This window comes from Vidua macroura, chromosome 2 (assembly GCF_024509145.1).
Source record: "Vidua macroura isolate BioBank_ID:100142 chromosome 2, ASM2450914v1, whole genome shotgun sequence".
NCBI classification, from domain to species: domain Eukaryota; kingdom Metazoa; phylum Chordata; class Aves; order Passeriformes; family Viduidae; genus Vidua; species Vidua macroura.
This window is the reverse complement of record NC_071572.1, coordinates 10765101-10785083: the sequence shown is the minus strand read 5'-3', so window position 1 is coordinate 10785083 and position 19983 is coordinate 10765101. Positions and strand designations below refer to the sequence as shown.

Below are 19983 nucleotides of genomic sequence, written 5' to 3'. Positions count from 1 at the left end.
CATAGGAAGTGTGTCATAGGATGTTGTTGTAGGTTGGGTTGATTTAGTCAGGGATTTTATTAATTTTAGTTAAGTTTGTTCCTTGTACACCCCTATTTTCCCTCGCAGTGGTTTGCTCCAAGTTGTTTACCATGGGAGCTCCTGCCACTCAGACCTGTCAAACTTCTCACCTCTCCCTGTTTTCTCCTTACATGGTTCTGTCAGTCAGGGGTTGTCACTCCCTGACAGGGTGTCAATCTTGTAACCACTCCCTGCTTCTTCATGAAAGTTCTGCATTAATCACCCCACCTTAGCACTTCTATTTGTCCCAGAACGCTGTACCCACCTCTGCTGTGTTACCATAGGTTGTTATAATCCATGTCACTTCCCTGTCGTTTGTCCCCATAGGGCGAGCCAGGTTTCCATCCCTGTCCACCCACCCCCTACTTAATCTGCTGCAACCCTTTGTCCATGGCCATTTTGCACTGCATTGCGCTGAGGGCGATTCACTCCGACCACGCATGGGGGAATAAAAGCTCTTAGGCTCGCAAGCCAAGTGTCCTTCTCTTGTCCCTTCGCTTCCTCTCAGCGTGAAACTACCAAAGCTGCATTACCCACGCCACAGCGATTAGCACTATCAGGGAGGAAGACGCCATAACCCTGGAGTGCCCGCTCACATGGTGGACTCGGCCTCTTACAGGCAGTGCTAGCCGGCGCTTCTCAACTGCTTGAGGTCGTAGCAGGTAACCACCGCAGGATGTGTGTCATAGGATGTGTGTGAGAGAATGTGTCTCAGAGGATGTGTGTCAGAGGATGAGTGTCAGAGGATGTGTGTCAGAGGATGTGTGTCAGAGGATGTGTGTCAGAGGATGAGTGTCAGCAGCGCACGTCTCCCCCAGAGGATAGAGCAGAACCACAAATGTCAAAGATCCATCTGGTGCCAGCAGACAGCTGCATCCTACCTGCCTGACCTACACCCTCCTGTCCTCTCCTATTGCTTTAGGAAATTCTAACCTGCAAATTATGAGCTCTGACAGTTGATAACATTTTGGGAAGGAAAAGGGCCTGTGGAGTGGAAGCTAGAACTGGAGATTGACTTGTAATTGCAAAGTTCATGTTTGTTTAGTCCTTGTTTGCTTTCACTAATGACTGCTGCTAACTTTGTGCACTTCTCAGCTGTTTCCCCTCACACATTCTTACCTTAAACAACCCTAATTTTCCATAATGAGCAGCCTAAACATAGCTGATTGGAATCAGGTCATACACCTAAAAAGGTGTTGAAAAAAAATCAGGCCATATTCTTTCAATTTCTGCAAGAAAAACCCCAAAGCTATCTGTGCAATTTTGGAATCCAGGGTAAAATCTTCTAACTCCTGTGGTCTACACCTATACAGATAGGACTGAAACTCAGAGCTTTAATTCTTCAAATGTAACTTCCACACTCCTTGTCAAAGGGACTTCCACAGATATTATTTCAAATAATGGTTTTGAGATGATCAGGTATTATAGATCATAAACACTAAAGAATACAGCTTCAGTGGTGGTTGGTAAATAAGTTAAAGAGCTACAAACTGGATGGTTTAGATAAAACTAATTGACTAAAACCCAACAGAACTAGTGGATGTTGGTTTCCAGTGAATATATTCTCAACAGTATCATAACCTCTGTTTTCCTGAGTATTCTAAATATAGTCTTGTATGAGTCATATGGATGTGTGCTGCCAAACATAATCTATAACTGCTGACAGGTGGAAGTAAATTGTTCAAGTCTTCCTTTATAAGGAAATGAGACTTCCATATTTCAACTAATATGCCCATCTTTTCCTATAATTTCTCCATCAAATAGATAAATGGGAGATCTTACAGAATATATTGTATATGCAAAGGTTGTACAAGAGAGCGCTAAATTCAAGATGCACATGTAACATATTTTCTTACTTTTGATAAATTTTAGGTGCTTTTCTTTTCACATATAAACAGCATAACTCAGCTTTTATAATCTCCTGCACTCACACACATTTATGAGAAACAAAAAAATACATTGAAAGAAAGCTACAGGTGCATATAGTAATGAGGATATAAAGTAGGGTAAATTGCTATTCTTTTGCATGGTTCTTCAAAACATCTTCAGAGAGGACAAAATTTCAGAGTAAAGGAAGACAAAAGAGGATAACAAAACTCTCAAAATGAATGTTCCTCCTTTACAAAAAAATTATTAAAGCATTTGCAATTTCCAGCAAAGTGAAATTCATCATACATATCATAAATTTATTAAGGTTTTATTAGTTTTCCTGCTGTCATGTCTGTGGATGATAACCATTTCTGTTTATAGTTACACACTTTCTTTCACTGACTGCCCTAAAGATGTCACAATGAAGGCGTCCTCCTAATTTAGGAAGGAATATTTCCAATTTTTAACACATTGCATTAATAGAATTAAATCCCAATCCTGACAGCTGGCCTTCCTTCACTAACTTACAGAAATAAATAAATTGGATTTCTAAAGAACAAATCACTGCAAAATGAATTCTATATGGATAATTTTGCAGACAAACACTGAGAAAATCTGAGACTCAATCTAACAGAAATGAAGAAAAATGCTTGGGTCTATGACTTCTGCAGCCAACTGGCATAGCCAATTAAACAAATAAGAGACCATTAAAGAGCTGTAACAATTGTCGTTTTGGCAGAAGTTCCTGTTCTCATGGAACATACAAACCAACATTTTAACTAAGTAGTCTGATGGGAAAACTCAACTTCCAAAAAGGATCAAAATCTCCCTCTGCTGGGAAGATGAAGTCTGCAACTGCAAAATAATTTCAAATTTCAAGGTTGAAATGCACCATGATTTTAGTAGTGACTTAACTACTATAATTCTAACTGAGATAGAATTTTGGCTCCATATATTTAGAAAAGTTGTCTCCCATTTTTTTTCAGCTACTAACAGATTGCATATGTCAAAATCTAATTTAAAAAGGAGGAAAAAACAAATAAATAGAATCAAATTAGTTATTAAAATTAATGAAAAATCACAATGGAAAGAGAAACTGTTAAGGGAACAGAAAAATAATAACATATAAATATAAAAATATAAAAATATAACGGCCTTTTATATCATCCATTCATTTAGACATGACATTCTCTGTCTCATAGAGTGGAAGAAACATCTTTTCTGCTACTGTTGCATCATCTAAATCTATCAACTTTAACCCCAGTTTACAGGCACTGTTTAATATTAAATAACTCTAATTGTAATTTAAGATATAGAACAATATAAGGCAAATATTCTGTGTAAGTATATGATTAGAGCTTTTGTGTACAATGCATTACCAATTGGACAACTGAACTGTATAGCAAGAGAGGTTTTTCATTTTCTCTGAGAAAAATTATATGAGAGAATATCCTTCATCACTTTCAGATTTTAATTCCATGGTTTAGACATGAAGTTTACTTCCTGGAACCATTACTACATACAATTTAAAAAAGTAAACTTGTTTCAATTTAACTGCTAGAGACCTGAAGAAGACATTTCTTTTACATAGGTATTTTTGTTGTTATTTCATTTTTTGCAGGATGTTTTTCTTGGAGAAGGCATGAAAGACAGAAGGTGAAGTAAAATTAAAAGAAGTCCAAACTTAAAACCTGCTGCAATAGGTCACTGCTGATTTCAGCTTATATTTTGCTGCAACTTCCTTGCCTTGGTGTCCAACCCCTATAAAAAGCAACGTGTGAGCTGAGGACTGCTGCCCAGAATGCCTGTGACTCAGCTCTTTAGAGATTCACTGGCCAGCAAGACTTTGATCCATAGTGACAATTTTACACTGATTTCAGGGGAGGAGGTATTTCCTTTTTGACCTTTATATCCTTGATATTAGTACCTCTGGAAATACAGATGGTAAGATTAATTCATCTTTCTCACCACAGATTGAAAGGATCAGCTAATATTTGTGAAGCACACAGAAGAATGAAATAATTCATTGCAGCAATACTTATTACACTAGTGTGCATGATGCAGCTCAGTAAAGAGCCTGTCCTCAGCAGAATACAAATAAAATGATGATATGACTTTTGATAACTGCCTGCAGGGTACTAAAAGCCTGCTGGCTCTTCACAGCTTCTGCAAGCAGAGAGTGCTCTTCAAGGGAACAGAATAATAGCTGTGGCTGGACCTTCTAACAAATGGCAGCATGTTTTTTTGCACCACAACAATTTTCAAATCCCCACATCCTGCAGAATCTTTGCTACTGGTGCAAGATGAGCTGAGGAGTTAGGAATTATACTGAAATTAGGGTTTATTCTTCTTGACAATCATTATGTATATGGATATAAATCATAGAATTATAGAAAACTTTAGATTGGAAAACACCTTGGGCTGATTTAGGTTTTTGATGTGCTCAAAGACAACCACTCACAAACTACTAACCTTCAAAAGTGAAAGCACTAGAGTATAAATACCATAGCAAAATATCTTAATAGATACATTTTTTGATGAAACACAGTTTTTACTGTATTTTTCAGCTTATTAAAGGTACTATTCTAAATGAAAGCAAACAAAGTTTGATAAAAAAAATCTTTCTTGATAACTGAAGGCTATTTTGTCTGTGGGATATTTGTAAATTCTTTTACATGTCAGGAGCTTTCCCCTTTGACCAGCATTACACCAACCAGATCTCTGACTTAATGAAATGGATATAACTCCCACCAATTTTAGGGGATTCCTGGCTCCCTAAATGTCAACTGGAAGCTAGCAAAGGTTTGCAAGACACATTCTACCCCAGGAGGAGCTTATTACATACACTGTTTGAAGCACACATGAGAGCTCCTTGTGAAGTTCATAACAAGTAGCTCCTTGGAAAGATTTCATCTCCTTTAATGTTTAAAAAAAATAAAAAAATAAACAGCATATTTTCCTCAAAACTATTCTATTAAAGGCATGAAGGTACTCAAAGTCCACAGAAGATGACACAGTTTTTAGTGACTGAGCTGAGTGCATCAGCTTTCATTAGTGAAATGCACTCCACACAACACTTCAAAACCAGAACTTGTTGAGTCTGTGAGTGGTCGAGCGCTTTTTATATATTTTTGTACCAGTAGTACTCCAGATTCACTAAAATTCACTAAAATTGAATACAAACCAGGTAGATTAATGGTAAACATGCCTTATTGCAAAAATACAGATGAAGCTCTGGGAAGATTCTGGAGGAATATTTGATTCTATTCACTAACAGCATTAATCTCACTGTAGAACCACTGTGCAATACTGCAAAAGACTATGGTTGGCCTTATTCTTATGATTATAAAATGAATATAATGTAAAATCTCTGTAAGATTTGGCTTAAGATGATACATTTCCTCCTATAATCTTATGTAAGTTCCCAGTGTTAATAAAGAAACAAGTGAGGCATGATTACCTCCTTTACAAAATGTTTCAGATGTGATACATTTTATGTCTTTATGCACTTTTCCTACATATAACCAAGGATGGGTATATTTCTGGCAAGCGATAGCACAGAACTCTCTGTTTTATGATTTTTCTACAGTGATATTTTCTAAGAAATGGGGTACATGGATAAGAAATATTTTCCCCATTAGGAATATGGCAAGGGGAGAGAGATCTAACCTTTGAGGAGGGAGAAAAAGAGAAGTAAACTAAGAAAAGAAACAAGGGGAGTACAGAAAAAAAAAAAAAAAAAAAAAAAAAAACCCAAAGAGAAATAAGGGAAGGAAGAAGGGGAAAGAGAGAAGAGTAGGAACACAGAAAATTAGAATTTTGAAAATAAGAATTAAGAGAAGCCTGAGAGAAAACAAGACCAGTGTAAAAGAAAGACACATGAAAATAAACTGAAATATATATTAAAAAAAAGATGAAAAGACTAAAGTATAAAGTCGCTATTTTAGGTGACGTTAGCATAAGAAAGGCAATTAATAAATAAATTTAAAAAACCACAAAACCACCAGAATGAAAAAGAAACATACTGGACAACTGCAAAACCAGAAACAAACCTTAAAAAACCTTAAGAAAAATACCTTGAATGGTTTTGCATGAAACAAAAACTATTTTAATTTCTGCTTATCCTATTATGTGGTAAAAATTTCAGTTTTCTATAAAGGGCATTACATCTAACTTTAGTGCTAGTCATACATAAAAAAGTCTAGCCCTAAGTTGGAAAAATACATAATATTCTAAAAAGCGCCATTGGGTGTGAGTGTCCTGCAGATCTTGCATGAAGAGCAGTTGGTCTAAATAATTGTATATTTGTTCCAATTAATCTATTCTATTCTAGTCTATGCTATTTTATTCTCTTCTAAAAAAATGAGCTCTGCCTCTCAATACATTTCAAACTCTGCTCTCTTTTAAGTAGAAAAATTATATTATAGGAACAGATGTGTCTTTCCTCTTTCCAAGGGTCACAACTTGGCCTTTAGTATATCATAACCTTTCAAAGTTACTTATGTCTTTTCCCCTCAGGATGTGTTTAAAAATTTACTGGAGTGCTTTCACCTTACTCTCTGTATCTTCCAGATGACATTTAAGTAAATATGAAAAAAGACAGTATACCATAATATTTCAATTAACTATCTGTTCTATCAGCAATAACATCTCACCCTGACATACTGTCTTCCATGTATCTTCAGAGAAGATGAAAAATTTATTTTCCAAATATCTGGATTTGATAAATCAAAGCAATAATTTACGGTGAAAGTGAATTGTTCACAATGTTTCCCGAGCTCTGTGGAAGAGAACGTATTATCTTTGAAATGTCTGCAAAACATGTGGCTTGCCCTTTATATTTTTAAACCATCAATATCAGGTTGGGCCTCTGTCTAATGCATTTATGAATAGTAACAACAAAACATTTTCTTGGGCTTTCTCATCTTTCATTCCTTAGTACGCCTTTGGTGCTGTCCCACAGGGAACAAAGCACAGAGAAATAGAAATATTTACTTAAATGCAGCATAAATAAAGAAGTCATGCGAAATATACCTGCAGCACCTTCCACCTTGTGTTTAGGTCTTCCACACAGCTGAGATTGTACTGGGAGAGTTGAATATCGGGGGGAGTGAAGCGGTGAGCGAGCTCATTGACGTGATGCACCTTTTCCTTCAGGGGAACAAGTTCTGCTCGGTAAACCTGTGTGAATCAAATATAAATATAAATTAATATAAGCCCTAACTTCAAAAACTATGGGCTCTGCTACTCTCAGGGTCTGGTGATCGAGGTGACCCCGAGAGTGTAAAAGTCCTTGCTTCCCAGCTCACACAGCCAAAGAAGAAGTCTGGATGCATAGGGTTGGCTTCTCAAGGTTGTTTATTTTCTCTTATCTATAACATTCTTTCTCTGACCTGCTGAGCTCTGTCTAGCAAGTTGGCCATGGCATTCTGTCTGCCCTCTAGGGCGGTGTTTACATTTTATACTAAAAACTACGTGTACTGTGTTTACCATAATGTGCTGATATCTATCATTTATGTTGGACAGTGTGTCTCTACCTTAAACCAATAGAAAAGTGTTACCATCACAGCAAGACATGGAGGGCAAGAAGAGGGAGTCCCCTTGAACCCCATTCTAAAAAGCACCAAAATTCTACTTTTTCACCCTGTATTAATTCAACTACCACACTACTCAAACCCTTCTGGCTTGTAATTCCTCATACAAAGTTGGCAGTTTGTCCACAGGCTAAAATCGAAGCCACAGGTGTTTTTGACTTCGTGCCAAGGTCTCCAAGCCCCCTGCCAGGATCTTGAGACAGCCAGGGCAGCCAGAGGGATGTCCTGGGTTCCCACATGCTACCAGCTGATTAGTAATGTAAAGATATTACATGGAAAGCTGAAAGGAAAGAGAATACGGCCATGATTCAATTACCTGTCTGTTTATTTAACTTCATATGGACTTTTGGTCTCAAGTGTAAGGCCTGGCGTTTCAGAAGGTGCTGTGAAATTGGAACCTTCACAGCCACTTCTGCCCAGTTTAGCCAAATTTCTAACCAGCACACCCACTGGGAGGTGCACTGCAGAACACACTTTTCTCCTGTTTCATTCTTTACTTGTTAAACATGTGTTTAACATGTTCAGTCAGGATGGATGGGAATGATGAGTACAGTTTAGCACAGGAAAACAGAGGAAGACAGCTGTTCCCAAATGCAACAAATGGAAATACGATGAAACTTTTACAGACCCCAAAAAGGCTATGATTTTACCATGGGTATTAGTAACATGTGTGTTACTAATAGAAAGGTTAATAATGGGAAGTCCATTAAAAAAAAAAAAGAGGAAAAAAGATAAAAATGCTATGCATCCCAAACTGGCTTACATGACTCATATTTAAAAGAAAAAACAAAATAATGTTTATTTTAAGATAACCTTTAAAACTATGCATAAAAGCATATCAGTTTAGCTAGTAATTTCAGTAATGTATGTGAAAACCAGAATCTGACAGTTACAAACTTCTTTTTTTTTAAATCAACAACCTGATGAGGATGTCTCCATGATGTATCAGGGTACATTCAGATAAATTCAGGGCACCATGACTTTATCAAAGAGAGGAATCTCTATGTAGATCTTCCACTGCTCCATATCTATCTTTTCTAAGGAGACATTTATGAATTTTTAATGAGATAAAATATGTCAAAATGTATCAATGAGTCATTTTAAGGGACAAATTCTGTCATTCTCAGGATCATGTTTTATTGCCATATGATGTCTGCGCACAAAGGCAGAATAATTTACTTGTTAGATTAGTCTGCTCTATAGCTCCTTTCTCTCAGCATTTTTAATATAAACCACATGTGGTCTGCATCTCATTTTAATTCATCAAATAACCTGCAATTATTGCCTAGTAATCTTTTCATCAACACATGATGCAAAATAAGGTAAAAAAAAAAACCCATCAGTATCTCAGCGAACCTTAAGAGTAAATAATATGTAGACATTCATAGACGTCAGAATGCCATGAAGAGCACTAAAGGTAAACATCATTGAAAAATTGCGACTCAAACGTCTTTTAAAACCAGACTTGAGTTCCATCAATTATGTTAAATTACCCTGCAACATAAGGAGTTAGACTGGCTTAAGTGGTACTCATACAGTGAATGACTCTAATGATCAATCTTTAAAATACACCATCAGAAGGGATGTGTATTTTGTAAAGGAAGTGCAGAGAAATATGCAAATGCCACGATGTGAGAGAAGATACATACATCAAGTTCATGACATAACAGTTGACTTCCCCATTTCACCAGTTTTATACCACTGGAGTAGAACTCACGTTATTGGTGAGAGCTGATTTATGGTTTAGTGCTGAGCAAGGTCTGAAATACAAAGAAAAGGAAGACAGCTCACATTTGGTTTTACCCTAGAGAGTTATATATGTGCTTACCCTGAACTTTTTAGTTAGCAAGTGAGTTCAGAGAACAAACAACATGCTGTAAAAGTAGACATTTGTTGTTGTAAAGTAAAGGCCTCAAAGGCTGAAGAAATATATACACCTCTGTCTGAGCACTTCACTTACAAATGGTTGTTTTACTGCTTTTTTTTCTGTGATCTGCTATCATGGCCCAAGGTACCTGGTCATGACTCTGTGGCTTACAATTGAGATGATCAACTCAGTTCCTTCTGTGTTGCTTTGTTTCCCAGATGAGAGAACATCCCTAATCTTGTGTCACCAATGACCACTTTGCATAAAATATATAGATATACATATGTATATATTTAGATATAACAGAAAATATATAATGAAGGTAATATATAAAAAAATTAAATGTGCACAATAAATATATATATAAAATATAAAACACTGATAGAATAAATGCTGATCAATAGATGGGAAGATCAGTTTCTACACTACAATGGACTTTAATGCAGTTCCTGTACTAAATCAAATTAATATCCTATTATTTATATGGGATTAGGATCAAGTTTCTAATTGAAAAAACATCACTGCACATCAAAGCACACAGGCCTTATCAGGCACTGTTTTTAAACATATATTAAAGTATATGGCTGATTTCAGACCAATTATTTGCATCTGCATTTTGGACTTGAAAGTACTGGTCTTACTTGAACACCGACATTAATTATTAGGTAAATCATACAGCCATTATAACCAAATTAAAATGAAATAGAAAATGTTTCATAATTACTCAGCATGTTTTTTGACTGTAAGTTATTTTACAGACCAGAAAGGCTATGGCACAGAAGCAACCCACACCGAAAGACATGAAATAGACATGGAAATAAAGATGAAAACTCATCTTCTGCCTTCTCTTTAAATGATGTCCTAATTAATTTTTTTGTGCCACAAGGATAATGATTTTTGCAATGTGATAATAATATTCCAATGCACAAAAATACAAAATTGGAATAATAGTATTCCAATGCACAAAAGCTTTTACCTTCAAATTCAATATTCTGTATTCTATTGTTGCTAAGCCTGAATTTTTGCTAGTGTTTTTATTAGCTGGCCAAATCCAAACATGATAAACAGCAAGAACAAAAAAAGGAATGCTAGTCAGTGAACAGCTGTCTAATTAAGGCCAATAAGCTTACAATTAGAAAGCCGTAAAGAGAAAAGAGAAAAATAACCACAGAAAGATTTGGAATATGACTTTGTGTTATTAAGAAATCAGCAACTGTAAGCCTTCTTTAAGCAATAGTTTATCACAGACAGTCAGTCCATCAGTCAGCATACGTGATTCTAGAGCTAAGCATCTGTAGAAACAGAAATTTAGAATTTTTACTGGAAATGTATTACAGAAATATTTGTATTTCCAACAATAATTTTGTATAATACAAGACTGGTTGATTTTTTTTCTATTTTTTTTCCTTCTGCATAGAGAGTACTAAACATATAACAAGCTTATATCAAAAAAATTAGAGAATTATATTGCTGGTAATTTAAAAACCAAAATACATGGTGAGTAGTAGTGTATTACTGTCACAAGGAGATGTACCCATTAAATTGCTCAGAGTGCAAATGAGTTCACAGTATGAACAGCGATAGGACAACCGGCCCCAAATTATCTTCATTATAACTGTCCTTATGCAAGACAGAATTTCAATGGTTTGTGATACTGTAGGTGGTAGATTGGATTTAAATGATCCATACAGTCTTGTTAGAAAATATTTCAAAATGCCTTGGAAAATGAGCAAGGACTCTAGAAGACACAAGCCACAGGCATCCTAACCAGACAAATACTAAAAGTCTGGAGAGCACAGAGTGGCCATAATCAGTCAGAGAAAAAGCTCATCTTGCCCAGTCCCTTGTCTGATAGCAGCCAACACAATTCCTTAAGGAAGAAAGTAAGGGAAAGCATCAGCTCCCCTGTCCCTTGCACTCTTCTAGCTCAGCAATTTGAGTCTCAGAGATTACGGAGCCAGAAGCTGTATTTTTATGTCAAACAGATCTTGATGGAATCTTTTCCAAGGAATTACATACTTGATTTTTGAACTAGCATAGTCTTTTATGATCCAAAATATCCTATGGTAAGTTTAACATTTAGATTAGAATTTTGGGGTTTTTTTAAACCTGTTTCTGGAGACCTACTTGTGACCTAAATCTTAGCTCATAAGAGACAGAGATCAAGCATTCCCAGTGGCCTTTGCACCGTGTAAGGATGTACAAGACCTACATCATGTTTTTTCCTTCCTTTTGCTTAAAATGAAAAGATTGAGATATATTTGATTAAATATACCTACATTTACCCATAAGGTATGTACATCTGAGTGAGCTGTCTTTATATCTACAGCTAATCAAACCCATCTTGAGTTGAACATAATGTAAGGTTTTACTATAGGATGACAAGAATCACATTCTGAATTGCAACAACAGAAATGAGCAGATTTTAATTGACTATAGAGGGAGCCTAGTCAAGTAACTCACATACAGACAGCTATCTGAAAAAAAAAGACAAAAAATAAGACAAGCCCCACTCCAAGACCACTTATTCTATCCTTGGATACCTTTTACCTAGTCTGTTATAATTGTTTTTAGATTGGGGATCCCTAACACTTCCTACTATAAACATGTTGTAGACACAACAGGGACTTACACTATGGAACCATGATATTTTCTGTTTTTTCAGTAATTTTGAGTAATTCCTCACATTTAATTGGCTTCCTGAACAGTCCTGAGCACTGATGTGATGTTTTTAGAGACTTCTGTTATGATTCCAAGACCTCTTTCATGGGTGCTAAAGGAATGTTTGAAAGGCCTAAAGAGATCGTTTACTGTACACAGAAAGTTGTGATAGCTTTTTCTACATTTTGCTTGAGTTTTATCAGTTTTTGGTTTTGTTTGCCATCACTTTGCTGGCAGTCAGTACTGTGAAGGCTTTCCATAGCTGCGAGGACAGCTTGCAGTTTGTCCTCACCTTAAACACTTTCAATAGGTTTGTATCATCAAGATGTGCCACTTCATTAATAATTTTCCTTTCCAGTTCATTTATGTACATGCTGGACAGATTAGACCTTCTGGAGCACATCATCTTCCTCTTTGGGAAAACTGATCTGTGCTTTTTGTTTTCCATCTTTTACAGGAAATTACCAAATAATTGGTTATTTATCCACCAGAAGACCTTTTCTGTTGTCTCACTGGAACTTGGTTTCTTTGCTGGAAGACATCCTTAAAACCCCTGGGGAATGGCAAATGGCCTACAGCCCCTTCAACATTATGTTCGTGTTTCCTTAAAGGCCCAGTTGGAGATGCAAGGCACACCTACTTTTACAAAACTGTTTTCTCTTCTACAGAATATCCTTTCCCAGATTTCCTTGTCTCTAGGTCCACAGGTCTGACTACATTCACAATGTGAAAATTATCACCATGTGTGTCCCTCATCACTCCTCATTAAACCCCGCTGATTTTAAATAAGAAAATGCTGTTAATAAATACAGCTATTTTACGCTTCCGTTAGAACACTTGACCAAACAGCCATCTGGTTTTGGTGATTTAATGATTTTAATCAAGACAATTTGTTCTTTGTATTTTTGCTTCAAACAGGTTTCTTTATTATTTTCTTTAGCCACCCCATCTTTCCAGGTCGTTCTGAATCCATTTGGATGGTATGGATTGGTTCTCAGGATGCAGTTCCTCTGTGCTGCCTTCACACACTTTGTCCTTTTGGTTCCTTTTCAGCAGGCTTCCTCATTTGTGTGCAGCTTTCTTTCTGAAAACTGAACCGTGCTGTCGTGGATTTTTTGGTTATTTTTGTCCCTGCAGAGTTGCTGACCTTTAGTTCATAATGATCCCTATTATGATAGCAATGTTTTGAACTTGCAGCGCTCAGCACCAAGCCAAATCTTTTCTCTACTGGTTATTCCCTTGGATTTTCTTATGTATTTTCTATTTAGTGCTAGAACTTCAATTCCAAAAGGATTTTAGGCTAGTGTCTGTAATTACAGATCAGTTTCTAACATAAGATGCAGGATAAGCCTCCCAGAATTATTTGCAAGTCATTTTCTGCATATTTTCCATTAAATTTGTTTGTGTTTTGGGTATCCTGCTCCAAGGTAGTAAAAACCACCAGGTAGCTCTCATGTCTTTCTAGAATATCAACTCTATTTATGTTTTCAGATGTCTTTTCTTCCACATTTCACATGCCATGTGGGTGGTTTTATCCTATCTTTTATTTAAGGAACCCTAACACAGACTGATTTTGCTTTGGAAGGCTGCCCAATGTTCAGAAGAGAGAAAAAAAAAAAAATCTATGTATTTTTATTTAAAGATTCACCAAAGGGGGAGGGGTTTTGTCAATGCCATGAACAGGTTTGTTTTTTCTTTTAGGATTCATAAATGGGTTCCATAAAAACTGAAAGAAAATTCACTAGTCATTCAAGTAGAAGAGTAAAACAAAGAAAACAAGCTTATTGCAATATCAGTATTACATATTTTATACTAATTTTACCTACTTACATATATATGTATATAATATATTTATATATACTTGTATATAAACATACATATATAAAAGATACAGTATATATTTATAATATATATAGTCAATATTAAATGTTTTTCTAGCTTCATGGAGTTTTTGTTGCCGAATTCATGATAAAGTTCACATGATAAAGAAAGGAACACTGACTGTACAATGCCCATTTTCTATTTTTTAACCCCTTCTCCGTCAACCACATATTCTAGTGCTGGCTGACAAGCCAAACACAGGGTTCAGGAGTCCAATTAAAATTGAATCAAGTGCCTGTAACTTCCAGCTCACTGATGTTAACGGGATAGGGTGACTAAAGCCCATTAAGCCATTTGGAAAATACACCCTGAAAAGGAAGTCTATTCCCAGAACATCAAGTATTCCTTGTACACAGAGAAAAACTGAAATGAGGACTGTTTTTTCTTTATTGTCTGATATTGAAAAATGCCAATGGATCATTAAAAATGCTTTTTTACATTTACTGTCCTTATACCTACTGATCCAAACACCTACCATGTATGTTTAGATGTAGTCCACAACAGTGCCTTGTTAGAACAAGCAGCATTTATGCAGCTGTATTGAGTATGAAATCATTGCTGCTTAGCATTCACCACACTGAATAAAGGAAAATATCAGCATGCACATACAAAGTCATATATCCTTATGCACACCTCAGTAGTACTGAGATTGAGTTTAGCTATATTTGTCTTAAAAATTGTATTTAATAAACAGACAATATCTAATAATTATTTGTTTGCAATTGGTATACAATTGTTCAATAAGAAACTTAAGCTATTAAGCCTTACAATTATGATTTAAAATAGTCAGTATTCCTATTAGCTCCTACTTACCTGCAACATTTCTGGTGTGAAAAATAGCTAGGGAGCAGACCCATTTTGGGTGTTATTCTGTCCTTTGTGTTCCTTAACAACACTTGGACTTGTAAACAGGTTTAAAAAAATCAATGTGAGACCATGTATGGACAATTACTCCAGCATTATTGTGTGATATTTTTTCCCAGCTATATTGTCCTGAGTCACCCTGAACACACTGGTAAAAATCAAGACTCATTAGTATTTCCCATACTCATGGGCAGAGGGACCATGAATCTCACGCTGCATATACTGCAGAACCCTTCTCTTGTTGCAAACAGGAGTTGAAAGAGACTTTAAAGTTTATTTCACCAATGCATCAAATGATTTGAATGTTCAGTGCCAGCTTCTGGAAATGAGTCTCTATCTATTTGGTTATGGATGGAACTGGCATGATGCCTGTATAAGATGTTAAGGGCAATTTGGCATAATCTCTAGATTTTTATTTCTCAAATTTTATGGACTGGCAATTATAGCAACACCAGCCTTTGATTTGAACACTATGTTTATGCTTAGAGCACAATATTGGAAATTAAAATTGATCCCAACGTTAGTTTCCTCCAGAGACAGTAAATGCAAGACCTCAGTAGATAGTATCCTCTTTCACAAATGTTCATTTTTACAAGCCTGAACATGAGGAATTTAAAACATTTTTATTAGCTTTTTATAAAGGAAGGAAAAAAAAATCAAATAATTTGAAAATCATCTCTAGTTTTCCACCAATGGTATTTACTATTTAGGCAGTTTGTATCTTGTCCTTGTACAGGACTAAATATTGTAGCAACTATATTTAGGAATCAAATGTTTTGCACTTCTTAATAAACTTTTTAAGACTGCACAAGCTTGGACATGTACAAAAACTGAAGGTAAGAACACAAATTTCTTACTGTTATTAATGTTTAAATGCATAATGGTTTCTAAATAATTTTGTATGTCTACTGAAAATCATTGCAAAGGCATGCACTAAAAATGTTTTAATTCTCACAAAACTCTAAACTGTCAGTCATCACAGACTGGCTGAAGCTGGAAGGCAACTCTTGAGATCATCTAGCTGAGCCCCTCTGCTCAGAGCAGGGCCAGTTGCCCAGGACCTTGTCCAGTCAGGTTTTAAATATCTCCAGTGATCAAGACTCTACCATTTCTCTGGGCGACCTGTGCCAGTGTTTGAACAGTCACAGGTGTCTCTTCTCATATTCAGGTGGAACTTGATGGGTTTTAATTAGTGCCTATTGTCTCTTGTCAGTGGGCAGTACTAAGAACAGTCCAGCTTTCTCTTCATTCCCTCTCATCAGGAATTTGTACATATTGATAAAATACTGAGATGCCTTGAGTCTCAAGGCTGAGCTGTCCCAGTTCTCTCAGCCTCTCTTCACAGGAAAGTGCTTCAGTCCTGTGACCTTATTTGTTGTCCAACACTGGACCTGTTCCAGTGAAATCCATACATTTCTCATACCCCGGAGCCCAAAACTGAGCCCAGCCCTCCAGGTGGACCAAGGCTGAGCAGAGAGGAAGCTGATGGCAATGTCCTGCCTAATGCACCCCAGGGTGCTGTCGGCCTTCTTTGCCATGAGGGTCTGTGTAAGAGACTTAAAGATCACAATTTGTTCAAATGCTCTTAAGATCACTGAAGGACTTTGCCACTGTAGCAAACCATGCAAAGAAGCAACTACTCAAATGCAACCATCAAAGCCCACCTCGTCCCAAATATGCCTTCTGAATTCCTGAAATTTGGACTGTGAGTTAACCCACCTGACAGGAACTTGAGATAAGGTAAACGTGGTACTATTGTCCAATCATCTCAGGTCTAAGGAAAGGTAAGTGAAGCTGGGGAGAAGGATGTTTCACTGTAAGGAGTCTGTGGGAAGGCCAGCTCAGCAACTGCTGGTAGCTGGCTGTGGCTGGGTCAGTGGGGGGACACCATAGCCTGCTGACTCAAGACAGAAGGCCACTGACTCAAACGAAGAGAAAGAACAAGCATGGGACTAATTAATGCTGGAAGTAAGGGAATCATTTAACCAACCAAATAAGAGAACTGTGTAGCTAATGAGCATTGATTCCTTTTATTTGCTAAAGTGTTTAAATGGTGAGAAGTTTTGAGCAACCTTGGAACCCCCACCACTGAGAAGCCCAGGGTGAGAAGGATCAACGGGATACCACTGGATCCACGGGTGGTGACTACCATTCCATCTGATCTCTTTCTCTCACTGTCTTTCTCCCCTCCCTCTTCCCCCCTCAATCCTTTTCTATTTCTTTCTATCTCTCTACCTCACATTTTACTGTTAAATAAAATCCATACTATTGACTTTGGCATATGGTCTTGTTTGCACCTTAATTCAGGCAGAGGCATCTCCCTAGTAATTGTAAAAACTGAATTTTAAGAGTGTGTTCCCATCAGCTGTTTGTTTACCAGTACCCCAAGGCTTGCTTTCTGGCCAATTGGTCTTGAGTGTGTGCTGTTACCTGGGGTTCTTCCTCCCAGGACACAGGACTTGGCACTTCTCCTTGTTGAACTTCACGAGATACTGCTCAGTGTAATTCTTCATGCTGTCAAGGTCTGTATGAATGACAGCACAACCATCTGGTGTAATGGCTGTTCCTCCCACTTTTGTATCAAGTGGGTAATTACTGAAGGTGAGCTCTGTCCCAGGGACCATTTCATTAATGCAGATGTTAAATGATATTGATTCAGGATCAACTGCTGTGATACCTCACTTATGACTTGCCTCCAGTGCAACTTTCTAGTCCTTCATATGCCTGGAGATGGTTTAAAAGATTAGCTGTTCCATCACATTCCCATGGATTTGGGTGGGGCTGAATAACCTGTAAGTCCCTGTGTCCTTCCTCCTGTCCTACTTGAAGGTGAGAGTGACACTTGCTCTCTTCCAGGATGCAAGAATTTTTCCCAGTTGCTGTGACTCTTGAAGACAATTGCTAATGGCCTCTCAAAAACGTTTGCCAAATCATTCTGCACTCATGACTGCATCCCGTTAGGACTCAGGTATGACCAGAATTATGAGCATGATCCATGCCCTTACATGTTCCACCATGGGTATTTCTCACACTTAGTGTGAAGCAGATTTCAAGAAAAGGCTAACACTGCCTACAGAGAAAGTCTGTTTCCCTGCCCTGTGAGCAGCACTTACACAAAGCTGTGGCCTCACGCCAGCCTGACATTTTTGTGAAGAATTCCCTCAAATGGAAGAGTTTCCCGCTATCACTGGCTTATGTTAAACCTCAATTCTCACAACCGGTGAAAGAGACAGAAAAGAACATCTGGCACTGTGAAGAAAATATGAGATGACTTAGGGAGAAAAGTTCTCCTGTGTCAGATGAATTTCTGTTATGGGAAGGTTTTGCACAAGCAGCAGCTGCAGCTAAATCAGAGCAGGATCCATGTGCACAATAAGGTGAGTGGTTGCCCTAAACCTGCCACAGCAGGTTCCCAGCTCACTCAGGTTCTCCCCCTCAGCCCACTTAGTGTCCAAGTGGAGAAGTATTCATGGGCCAGAGCACTTCTCATTTTATATTTAAAACCACACAATGTTGAACTGTCCCAGGAAAGTTTAACAGTCTCCATCTTTTTCGTTCAAAATTATTTAGTTTCTTCTTTTTGTTAGTGTACTCTGGTTCAAATTTCATTGAAACCTGGGTTTGTCAGCCTCTAGTTCAATATGCTACACTTAGCTCGCTTTTAAACTCACCCTGTATTTTTATTTGATTCTAGTGCTCCTGGGGACAGGCGGTGTTGAGACAAAATGGATTTCAGCTGATTTAATTTTCCATCCTATATATTTTTATAAACTCAGAAATGACCAAGCAAGAGTGCACTACAGTAGAATATAAAACCTCTTCTGGGATAAAAATAGTTCAAACAAAAAACATCAGGGGAGGAAGAAAATCAAATTCACTTTAAGTTCTCTCTCATTTTGAATTCTCTATTTCTAAATCAGTAAAACATTACATTTTTCAAAAGTTATTTCCTGAAATTTGGAAGACTAACTCAGTATTTCTTTAAAAATAAGATTATTAAAATTTGAATAGATGAAAAAATGAACTAATGCCAGGTATTAATCTTCTTCTTTTCTGAACTCTCATGGGAAAAAGCTTTAATTTGTAGCAATGTTATATCTAGTAGAAAATATTTATTTATTAGGATGTCTAATTTAATGAACAGAAGCACACTAATAAATAGATGCACTTATCCTGAAACACAGATCACTAGGTGACTATAATTTTTGATCTATTTATTTATTTATTTTAAATCAACAGCTGATATACAGTTTTATGATTCCTGAACAAATACAAGCTATGCTACTGCCTTGCCATTTATTCTGAAATTGTGTTCTCCTCCATGGAGGGGGAACAGAAAATAAGCAAATTTAGATTGTAATTCACTCTACAAGAACCACTCTAACCATGTCATGACAACCCAATACTGCTGAAGTGTTATAAACAGCTCCACACCAATTTTTCCATATAATCAAAGTCAGTTGCTCAGTTACTTTGCAACCAAGAAGAGATGAAGTACCTCAGAAATGTAAGTAACTAGAAGGATTTAAAAATGTGATCTGAAGGTCTAACAATGACTACAGCAAGGTCACAAGAAACATACAAGAAATTTTGCAAAGGAAAGTTTCCCTTTAGTATGGTTTCAGTCAGCACTATTAAAGCTAAAAGCATTTGCAAAATATATATGCTTAGGTTGTAGACTCAGTGAAATTGTTTTTAATTAATTAATAACACAGTATCTATTGCTATTAGTTAATTTGTACACAATGTATGTTAGAAATACAAACAGAAAAGGTTGAATAATAGCCTGTGTTCATCACCAAAAGCTCTTTCAGGTTATAGAGACTTCTTGTCCTCAGAAAATAGTTGCTACAAAGCCAATCTCTACTGTGCTGTAAAGGAGGATGGCATTTTAAGGGAAAATTCACTATTTCACTGACTCTCCCAGTTTAGGCCAGGACAGAGCTGGTTTTCTCACCATAGTCATGAGAGAGAGCAGGGAAGAGTCAGGCAGGGGCTGGGCTGGGGGTCGTGCATGGGATGGAGCTGCTGGCCTCATGGGTGAGCCTAGGCTGTATTCCTTCCTTGTCATGACCTTCCTTGTCATTGCTGAGGGGTGGAAATAGGGATCCTCAACTCTGGAAGAAACTGTGGTGTTGTCTGGGGTGGGGGAAAAAGGGCCCCATTGAGGGTCAGGGGCCATTTTTG

At 37.1% G+C, this 19983-nt stretch overlaps 1 protein-coding gene across 4 annotated transcripts in view; it reads right to left on the bottom strand.

Annotated features, from left to right (window-relative positions):
• Window positions 1-19983, bottom strand: part of DMD (dystrophin) — a 566297-nt gene that overhangs the window by 153871 nt on the left and 392443 nt on the right. For all 4 annotated transcript variants that reach the window (XM_054003170.1, XM_054003155.1, XM_054003164.1 and 1 more), the window contains one exon: window positions 6964-7110. In XM_054003170.1, coding sequence (XP_053859145.1) covers window positions 6964-7110 — 147 coding nt within the window. The remainder of the gene's footprint in view (window positions 1-6963; window positions 7111-19983) is intronic.